Below are 11055 nucleotides of genomic sequence, written 5' to 3'. Positions count from 1 at the left end.
CTAGTCAGATTTGTTTCTGCTGCGCCAAGATGGGAACTCCCTATCAGATCTTTTGGTTGGGATCTTACCCTGCAAGAGGTTTATTTGCAGGGGGATTAAGGAGGTGAACTCATGTGGTAGAGGATGTTCATTCTGGGTACAATAAATGCTTGAGACAGATTTGGTGCATAATGGCTTATGTTTGGCTTGATGTTTTATTTCTGAAGAACATTCTCTTACTTCTTGGCGATTAGTGCAAGTTTTTTGAAGGAATCACTGAGGGCTCGTCTCACTTGTTTGTTTCTCAGAGTGTAGATGAAAGGGTTCAGCATGGGGGCGATGGAGGTCATGAGCAATGTCACAGCCTTATTAATAGCCACGGATTCCTTTGCTGAAGGCTTGATGTAGATGAAAATGCAGCTGCCATAGGTGATGGAAACCACAATCATGTGAGAAGAACAGGTAGAAAAGGCCCTTTTCCTTTGCTGGGCAGAGGGGAATCTTAGAATAGTTTTGAGGATGTAAAGGTAGGACAGAACAACACATACCAGAGTCAGAATGAAGGTCAGCACAGCACAGACAATAACCAGCTGCTCTATTAGCCAAGTATCTGAGCATGAAATCTTCAAAATAGGAGATGCATCACAGAAAAAATAATCAATGACATTTGAGTCACAGAATTTCAAATCTAGGAACAGAGTCAGTGGTGCAGTATGATCAACAAGCCAGAGATCCAACAGCAGAGGACAAGCCTCCTGCAGACTCTGCTGTTCATGATGCTCATGTAATGCAGGGGTTTGCAGATGGCCACGTAGCGGTCATAGGACATGGCGGCCAGGAGAAAAAACTCGGTTACTCCAAAGACATCAGTAAAAAACACTTGAATAACACAAATATTGTATGTAATTGACCTGTCACCTGTTGTTATGTTGTACAAATATCTAGGGATACAAGCAGTTGTAAATGAAATTTCTAATAAGGCAAAATTTTGTAGGAAATAGTACATGGGTGTTTTAAGGTGGGAGTCCACTAAAGTGAGGGATATGATGGTCAGATTCCCAGTTATACTCAACATGTAAGTGAGAAACAGAAACATAAAAATCGGAATCTGAAGCTGAGGGTTATCGGTCAGTCCCAACAGGATGAAGGTTGTGATTGTGTGGTTTTTCATCACAGACTACTGAACTTTATTCCTTCCTTATAAAATTTAAAGATATTTCTTTTGATATTTTATTTGAATAAATTGGTATTAAAGCTAGATAGCCATGATATTCACCCCTATCAGATACATGGTTGATAAGTATTTCCTTCCATTTGGTAGGATGTCTTTTAATTTTGTTGGTGATTTTCTTTGCTGTAGAGAAGCTTTTCAGTTTGATGTAGTGCCACTTGTTTCTTTTTGCTTTTGGTGTCAAATCTAAAAAAGTCATTGCCAAGACCAATGCCTTAGAGCTTACCCACTATGCTTTCAAGTCTTTGATCCTTTTAGTTTTTGTTTGTTGTTTTGGCTGTGCCTGCTTCACGCAGAAGTTCCTGGGCCAGGATAGAACCCCAACCACAGCAGTAACAATTCTGAAACTTTACTGCTAGGCCACTAAGGAACTTCTCAAGTCTTTAGTCCATTTTGAATTGATTTTTGTCCATAGTATAAGAAAGGGGTCCATTTTAATTCTTTTGCAATTGGAAATCTAGTTTTACTGAAGCAAATTCTTTGCCCAATGTATATTTTTGGATTTTTTGTGAAATTTAATTAACCATATCTGGGTGGGTTTATTTTTGGACTGTCCTAATCCATTGACCTATGGGTCTGTTTTCATACTAATGCCATATCATTTTGATTACTATATCTTTGTAATATAGATGAAAATGTGATGTCTCCTGTTTTGTTCTTTCTCAAGAGTGCTTTGGCTACTCATAATTTTTGTGGTGCTTACAAATTTTAGGATTGTTTGTTCTATTTCAGTGAAACATTCCTCTGGAACTTTTTTAGGGATTGTGCTGACAAGGTCAATTGCTTGTGGTAATATGGACATTTCAAAAATATGAATTCTTGTCTGTGAGCATGACATATCTTTCCATTTCTTTGTACCTTCTTGAGTTTCTTTGAACAATGTCTAATAGCTTTCAGTGTACATATCTTCATCTCCTTGGTTAAATTTATTGCTAAGTATTTAAAGTTTTTGGTATCATTGTAAATAGGGTGGTTTTCTCAATTTCTTTTTCAGATATTTCATTATTATTGGATAGTAATACAACCGATCTTTGTATATTGGTTTTGTATCCTGCAAATTTTACTGAGTTTGTTTATCATTTCTAAAAAAATTTACTGGAGTTTAAAGGGTTTTTCTGTATGTAATAGCATGTCATGTACACATAGAGACCATTTTCCTCCTCTGCTGCTGATTTGAAGCCTTTTATTTTTCTTGCCTAAGGTTTCTGTCTAGGACCTCCAGAAGTATGTTTGAATGGGGAAGGTGAGAGTGCATGTCCTTGTTTTATTTCTGATCTTAGAGGAGACGTTTCAGGCTTTCAACATTGAGGATGATGTTAGCTGTGGACTTGTCATACATGGCCTTTACTTTATTGAGGTATGGTTCCTCTGTATTTAGTTTGTGGAGCGTTTTCATCATGAGAAAGTGTTGAATTATGTCGAATGGCCAAAGAAAGTGCTCAGTATGCATTTGTTAAGTGGATCAATGAATAAATCATTTGAAAGCTTTTGATTGTGAGAAACAAGGGTATTCATTACTTCTTCTTTCTCTGGAAAATGTGAAAAATTATCAACTTACTCCTCTCTCTTGTTATTTCTAATTTGGATATTTACTTCTGATTTATTTGTTGTGTTTCAATTTTTTGATATTCCTAGCTTGAAGGTGAAGCCAGGATTGAAATTTTAAAAAGCTATGAACATGCATGTTTACAGAAGAGTCTTGAAAGAGGTTTGTGAGGAAGATGTCACTAGATCAGGATGAATGAGAGTGTTTTTGAATAAATGAATCTGATGGCAAAATTTGGTAAGTTCATTAGGTGTTTATTTAACTTCACATTCTTTTATTTCTTGGAAAATATCACGATTCTTTGGGTTGAATTATGGAAGGCTTTTTTTGACTTGCTTGTTCCTCAGTGTGTAAATGAAGGGGTTCAGCACTGCAGTAATGGAAGTAGTGAGCCCTGTCACCCCCTTGTTAATGGCCACTGATTCCTTGGCTGAAGGTTTGATGTAGAGGAAGATGCAGCTCCGTAGGTGATGGAAACCACCATCCTATGGGAAGAGCAGGTGGAAAAGGCTTTTTTCTTTTGCTGGGCAGAGGGGACTCTTAGAATGGTCTTGATGATATTAGTGTAGGACAGAATTACACACATAAGTGTCATAAGGAGGGTCACCACAGCACAGATTACAACAGTCTGTTCCATGTACCAAGTATTTGAACAAGAGATTTTCAGGAGGGGTGATGCATCTCAGATAAAATGATCAAAGGTATTAGAATCACAAAATTCCAAATTGAGGCCTAGGCTAAGCGGGGGGATTATAATCGATAGACCAGCTACCCAACAACAAAAGACCAGTCTTCTGCAGAATGTACCACTCATGATGGTCCCATAATGCAGGGGTTTGCAGATGGCCACGTAGTGGTCATAGGACATGATGGCCAGGAGGAAAAAATTAGTTACACCGAAGAGGTGAGTCAAAAATACTTGGCTGGCACAGTCATTATAGGTAATGACCTTGTCACCTGTTGCTATGTTATACAAGTATCTGGGAATACAAGCAGATGTGAATGAGATGTCCAAGAAGGAGAAATTTTGTAGGAAATAGTGCATGGCTGTTTGAAGGTGGGAATCCAGCAAGATGAGGGAGATGATAGTCAGGTTCCCAGTTATGCTTAGCAGGTAGGTGAGAAAGAGAAAGAGAAAAATCAAAGCCTGCAGTTGAGGGTCATCTGTCAGTCCCAGCAGAACGAATGCTGTTACTGTGCTGTTTCTCATTGCAGACTGCTGAGTTCTGTTAAGTCTGCATATGACGTTGAGACACTTCATTATGGATTCTTTTAACAGTCTGAAATCTATCATAGTCATCTTTTGCTTATTTACTGTTATTTCAAAAATATTTGTAACTCAAATGCATTCTCTGTAAAGGACTACTTTTGACTCCAGTGGGTCTGTTATATCCTAGAAGCAAGGACATCTTTTGGCTTTTCAAGAATTCTGTTTGATGTACTTGCTTGACACTTTGCTCCTTATGAAAGCATTAAGATCTGTCAGACCATTTGGATTCACTGTGCACACTCTGCAGACACTTGAAGTCTCTGTTCCAGCTCAATGATGAAAGAGATTTTTTTTTTCTGTTATGCATACACATCCCTTGAATATCTCTAAACTCTATCATACGTGCATGTAGACACACACACACACACACACACACATACGCACACACACACAACTTCTTCAGCTCTGCATCTGGCACCACCTTCTACTAAGGTTTCTCTCTCTCTAACTAATCACTTCTAATTCACCGTGATGTAGACTATTGAATGTTTTCATGCACAATATACTTGTACTTATGCACAGTATACATTGATATTTTCATGAAGTGCTCTGGTAAATAAACTTCAAAGATATTACAGCTGGTGTATTTCCCTGACCCTTTTATCGTTCTGTTGGTATTCTTTCACCTTTTTCCACTTCTTTCCATACTAATATTCCCTCCATATATTCATTAATGCCTATGTTCTGAAATGTCGGCTTTCAGGTGGTCGTTTCTAAATCTGTACCTTTATTTTGTAATACTCTTTATTCTCAGATGCAACCTGACATGTCTCTTGGAACATTTCACATGGACTATGTCACAGATAAAACTCATGATCCTCTTATCTCTTCCTTCTGCTCTTCACATGTTCCTTTCAACAAAGTTAATCGATTACATTTGTTGATTACAATTCCATGGGACAGATATTTTCGTAAATACTTTGCACAGAACATCCGTTTTCTGTCTTTAACTCTCCTGAACAACTTCTATCCTTCCATCGGTTTTCAGTTTGGTCTTTAAGGCCCCTGGAACGTTTCCTGCAAGTCCGATGTCTGTGCTATCTCTAATTCCGGTTGCTGTGTTTCTGTAGAAAATAATGTTTGCTACCATTTTAACATTTAAGAAGGAATACTTATTTGTGAGGATCATTAAATACATACCTTTTTTCATCGCACCACTAACGCAGCCTCAGATAGATTGTCAGCTGTCCAGTAAATGTTTCTAAGTGAATTTATGTATCACAGGTTTTCTGGACACTCATGAAATTTTCTTCCATTCTGTTTGAACTTCTAATTCAAACCCCCCCCCCTTTTTTTTTGCTTTTGGACGTAATCATCTGTTCTTTTTTTAAATTGCTTTCACTGCTTTTTTAAAAGAAAAACTGCCTTCTCTTGCTGTCTTCCAGTAAAATTGTGTTGATGTAGTTTTTAACCACTGAGCGAGTCTCTGTGAGATGTTAAATTCAGAGAGCATGGACCTTTTTGATTTGGAATGTGTGTTAATAGCTTTCCCACAGATTGTTTTAAGGCATTGACAATTAAGTACATTAGTGGGAACTCAAATTTTTTATTTTACTATCACTCCTTTGGGTTTAAAATTTCCCTAAAAAATGATTTCTGCAAAATTTCCCCTGGACACCCCAATTTTTTATTTGTATGTGGACTCACTTTATCGTGTGAACTAATGTATTATTTTGTGGCAATATAGGGCCTGTTCAGTTCTGACTGCCTTAGCTGGCAAATCCAGTTAAGGGCTCAGGGTTACAGTACCCGACATAAGTAAGAAGAAATGAATGAGGTTCATGGGTGGCCTGACCGAACACTCTAAGAGAAGTGGAAAAACGTCGACAGCTACATCAGAACTAATTGAGACGGAGGGGAAGTGTTTCTGCTGCTCATTTCCTACCTTCCTCCAACCCTCTTTCTAATCTCTCAGGCAGCACAGGCATCGTGTTACTGAATGAAATTAGCTGTATCACTGCCATTGGCTATTACTCAATGCTCCAAAAAGTCTGTTTTCTTTTTCTCCTAAAGTATCACAAAGTATAATGAAAAAAGCCTTGAATAGGATATGGTGAAATGAGAGTAACCGACTTTGGTCTGTTCTACTTTCAAAAGTTATGTTTGAAATGAAGAGAACCTAATAAGGATAGTTTCAGTCAATGCGTCTTTCTTGCGGATAAATGAGGAATATACTTATACTTACACAATTAAATGAATACATACCTTTTTTTTTTTCTTTTTAGGGCCTCACCTGTAGCATATGGAATTTTTCAGGCTTGGGGTGGAATCAGAGCTGCAGCTGCTGGCCTATATCACAGCCACAGCAATGCAGGATCTGAGCCACATCTGACTATGCTGCAGCTTGTGGCAACACTGGGTCCTTAACCTACTGATTGGCCAGGGATTGAACCCGCATCCTCATGAATACTGGTTGGGTCCTTAATCTGCTGAGCCACAATGGGAATACAGTATATGACATTTTTTGATGTAACATTGATGATATGGTTAATATGTTTCTGGATAGTTATCAAATTTTAATTTTTCAAATGCCAGAGTATTCTTATGCATAAAATCTGCCAAAAGTACCACATTCTAAAAAAATGAAAAAAAAAATCTATGTTTGGCCGAATATAGAAGTTGATCCCTCACATTTCCACTTTTTAAAAGATAGGTAAAGCATAGTAAAACTTCTATCACACAAAAGCAAATACAATTGAAATGACAAATATCACTTACTCTTACAAATGTCATAGTTTCTATTGGTTGTTTAAACACATGAAGTCTTACAACTCCTAAATTGAAAATGGTTGGGATGAAGACGAAGATATTTTTTTTTTTTTTGCTTTTTTGCTTTTTCCTAGGGCTGCTTCCCATGGCATATGGAGATTCCCAAGCTAGAGGTCTAATCAAGCTGCCAGCCCACGCCACAGCAACACCAGATCTGAGCCGCGTCTATGACCTACACAACAGCTCACGGCAACGCCAGATCCTTAACTCACGGAGCAAGGGCAGGGATCGAACCCACATCCTCATGGTTCCTAGTCAGATTCGTTAACCACTGTGCCGCGACGGGAACTCCAAGGTGAAGATTTTCATATGAACTTCTGGTTACTTTCATTTATGTATCCACTGTTGCATTCACCACAAATCAAAGATGCCTCTTAGAGATTCCTCTCAGAAGTATCCATCTTCAACCAGTTACATGGAATTCCTTATTAGAACCTCCCTCAAAAAAAGAAAGAAATTTAACAATCTTAGATGAGGGCTGTGGCATTTCAGAAATCTTTTTCCTCTAGTTTCAGGAAAGTGGTTATGCTGACCTCTCAGGACTGTGAACACATTTACTCTATCTAGATTGACAGTTGCTTTATTTGATAAAAATGCAACCAAGAGAATTAACAAAAGATTTCTACAAAGAACAAAGCCACTAATGAATCTTTTGAGTAATAAAATTGTGGTAAAAAAATAATGGTAACTGTGGCTTCTATGGCTTCTTTGGAGACAGTGTCTTTGGAGATAGGAAGGTGAAATGGATAAAGGCCAGTAGGACAACAGAAGAGTCAGGTTATAAAACCCAAATTTAGCTCCTTCTTACTGTCCCATAACATTGAAAGATACATGCCCTATAGGAGAATCATAAAGAAACTATGTTTCTCATTTACTGATTTGTTATATAAATTACTTATTGTATTTGGGAAATTTTAATTAGACAAGAAATTTTTAAGAATGTGTTCAATCATATAACCCATACAGATTTTTCTTCAAATGTATCAATATATTTACAGCTACAATAAAAAAATAAACATTAACAATGGAATATGTATAACTGGATATATAAATCAGTGTTCTAAATTGACAGAACATTGTAAATCAACTATAATGGAAAAAATAAAAACCTTTCCAAAAAACAACAAAAAATCAATGTTGTTACGCCACTAACCATAATCTAATATACATATAATTATATATGAATCACTTATTCTTATTAATTTATGCACAGTATCTTAATGTTCCATCAGGTTTTAAAATCAATTTACTGTAAATTTTTGTCCTTTTAAATTTTCCATGCATTTATGGTCCAGCAATTTATGACAAAGGAGCCAATTATATACAATGTGGAAAGGATAGTCTCTTCAATAAATGGAGTTGGGAAAACTGGATAATCACACACAATAGAATAAAACTGGACCAGCGCTACTTTACACATTGTACAAAAATTATCTCAAATGGATTAAAGACTTGAACATAAGACCTGAAACTGTAAAGCTCTCAGAAGAAAACACTGGTGATAAGCTCCTTGATGTAACCCATAGTGGTGATTTTTTTTGGATTTGAAACCAAAACCAAAGGCAACAAAAGCAAACATAAATAAGTGGGACCTCATCAAACCAAAAGGCTTTTGGACAGGAAACCATCAACAAAAGGGAAAAGGCAGCCTACTGAATGGGAGAAAATGTTTGCCAGTCATTTCACTGATAAGGAGCGAATAGCCAAAATATATAAAGAATCCAGAAAACTCCATACCCCAAAATCTCTAAACAAATCCAACTGAAAATGGACAGAGGATCTGAATAGACATTTTTCAAAAGAAAACATACAGATGGCCCACAGGACCCTAAAAAGATGCTCAGTATCACTAATCAACAGCAAATACAGATTAAAAATCACAATGAGACATCACCTTATGCCTTTTAGAGTGGCTGTCATCAAAAAGACAAAAGGTAACACATGCTGGTGAGGATAAGGAGAAAAGGCAACACTTGTGCTTTTGGCAGGAATGTGAATTTGTGCAGCCACTATGGAACAGAGTATGGAGATTTCTCAAGAATTTAGGGTGGCCCAGTGCTTAAGACTTGGAGCTTTTGCTGATGTGGGCCTGGGTTTAACCTCTGGTCTAGGAATGGAGATCCCACAGCAAGCTGAGAAAACCATGTCTAAAAAAAAGAAAAGAAAAGAAAGGAAAAAAAAAAAGAGAAGAAAAGAAAAGGACAAGTATTTTCCTTCTCTAGTTTCCCAGTGGCCTAATGCTTAAGGAATCAGTGTTAACACTGCTGTGACTTGGGTTTGATCCCAAGGCCGGGAACTTCTATATGCCACAGGCATGGTCAAAAAAAAAAAAAAATCACTATAATATGATCCAGGAATTTCACTTAAGGGTATTTCTTTTTTTTTCTTTTTGTCTTTTTAGGGCTATACCCACAGAATATGGAAGTTTCCGGGCCAGGGGTCCAATCGGAGATGTAGCCACTGGCCTCTACCACAGCCACAGCAACTCAGGATCCGAGTGGCATCTTTGACCTACACCACAGCTCATGGCAACACCAAATCCTTAACCCACTGAGAGAGACCAGGGATTGAACCCGCATCTCTGTGGATGCTACTCGGGTTCGTTAACCACTAAGCCACAATGGGAACTCCACTTAAGTGTATTTCTATGAAGGAAACAAAACCACCAGTCATAAAGGTATCTGTACCCTCATGGTCATTGCAGCCTTATTTATAACAGCCAAAACATGGAAGCAACTTCTTTTTTTTAATGATTTTTATTTTTTTTCATTATAGCTGGTTTATAGTGTTCTATCAATTTTTACTGTACAGCATGGTGACCCAGTTACACATACATGTATATTCTTTTTTCTCACATTAGCGTGCTCCATCATAAATGATCAGACAGAGTTTCCAGTGCTACACAGCAGACTCTCATTGCTAATCCATTACAGAGGCGATAGTCTGCATCTATTAACCCCAAGCACCCCATCCATCCCACTCCCTCCCCCTTGGCAACCCCAAGTCTATTCTCCAAGTCCATGATTTTCTTTTCTGTGGACAGGTTCATTTGTGCCATATATTAGATTCCAGATATAAGTGATATCATATGGTATTTGTCTTTCTCTTTTGACTTACTTCACTTAATATGAGAGTCTCTAGTTCCATCCATGTTGCTGCAAATGGCATTATCTTGTTCTTTTTTATGGCTGAGTAGTATTTCATTGTGTATCTACACCATACCTTCCTAATCCAATCATCTGTCAATGGACATTTGGGTCATTTCCATGTCTTGGCTCTTGTGAATAGTGCTGCAATAAACATGCGGGTGCATGTGTCTTTTTCAAGGAAAGTTTTGTCCAGATAGAAGCCCAAGAGTGGGATTCCTGGGTCATATGGAAGTTCTATGTACATATTTCTAAGGTCCCTCCATACTAATGTCCATAATGTGCCAGCTTACATTTCCACCAAGAGTGCAAGAGGGCTCCCTTTTCTCCACACTGCCTCCAGCACTTGTGATTTGTGGACTTATTCATGATGGCCATTCTGACTGGAGTGAGGTGGTATCTCATGGTAGTTTTGATTTGCATTTCTCTAATAATCAGGGATGTTGAGCATTTTTTCATATGCTTGTTGGCCATCTGTATATCTTCCTTGGAGGAATGTCTATTCATGTCTTTTGCCCATTTTTCCACTGGGTTGTTGGCTTTTTTGCTGTTGAGTTGTATAAGTTGTTTGTATATTTTAGAGATGAAGCCCTTGTCAGCTGCATCATTTGAAACTATTTTCTCCATTCTGTAAGTTGTCTTTTTGTTTTCTTTTTGGTTTCCTTTGCTGTGCAAAACTTGTCAATTTGATTAGGTCCCACTGGTTTATTTTTGCTTCAATTTCTGTTGCTTTGGGAGAATGACCTGAGAACACATTTGTAAGGTTGATGCCAGAGAATGTTTTGCCTATGTTCTCTTCCAGGAGTTTGATGGTGTCTTGTCTTATATTTAAGTCTTTCAGCCATTTTGAGTTTATTTTCATGCCTGGGGTGAGGGTCTGTTCTAGTTTCATTGATTTGCATGCAGCTGTCTAGGTTTCCCAGCAATACTTGCTAAAAAGACTGCCTTTTTCCCATTTTATATTCTTTCCTCCTTTGTCAAAGACTAATTGAACATAGGTGTCTGGTTATCTATCTATCATCTATGTACATATCTATAAATACATATGTAAGAACATTTAAATTCTACTTTATTATAAAACTTCAATTATACACTACGGCGTTATCAACTATAG

The 11055-nt window shown here is 37.5% G+C and overlaps 1 protein-coding gene and 1 pseudogene across 1 annotated transcript; both read right to left on the bottom strand.

Moving 5' to 3' along the window:
• LOC100736675 (olfactory receptor 6C2-like) lies at positions 1 to 1166 on the bottom strand. The gene is given in 2 exon segments (XM_003481602.4): positions 1 to 688; positions 691 to 1166. Coding segments are annotated over 2 exon segments (933 nt in total). The 5' UTR covers positions 1151 to 1166; the 3' UTR covers positions 1 to 215.
• LOC110260572 lies at positions 3068 to 4461 on the bottom strand (annotated as a pseudogene).

Source organism: Sus scrofa, chromosome 5 (genome assembly GCF_000003025.6).
Source record: "Sus scrofa isolate TJ Tabasco breed Duroc chromosome 5, Sscrofa11.1, whole genome shotgun sequence".
NCBI classification, from domain to species: domain Eukaryota; kingdom Metazoa; phylum Chordata; class Mammalia; order Artiodactyla; family Suidae; genus Sus; species Sus scrofa.
This window is presented reverse-complemented; position numbering and strand designations above follow the sequence as displayed.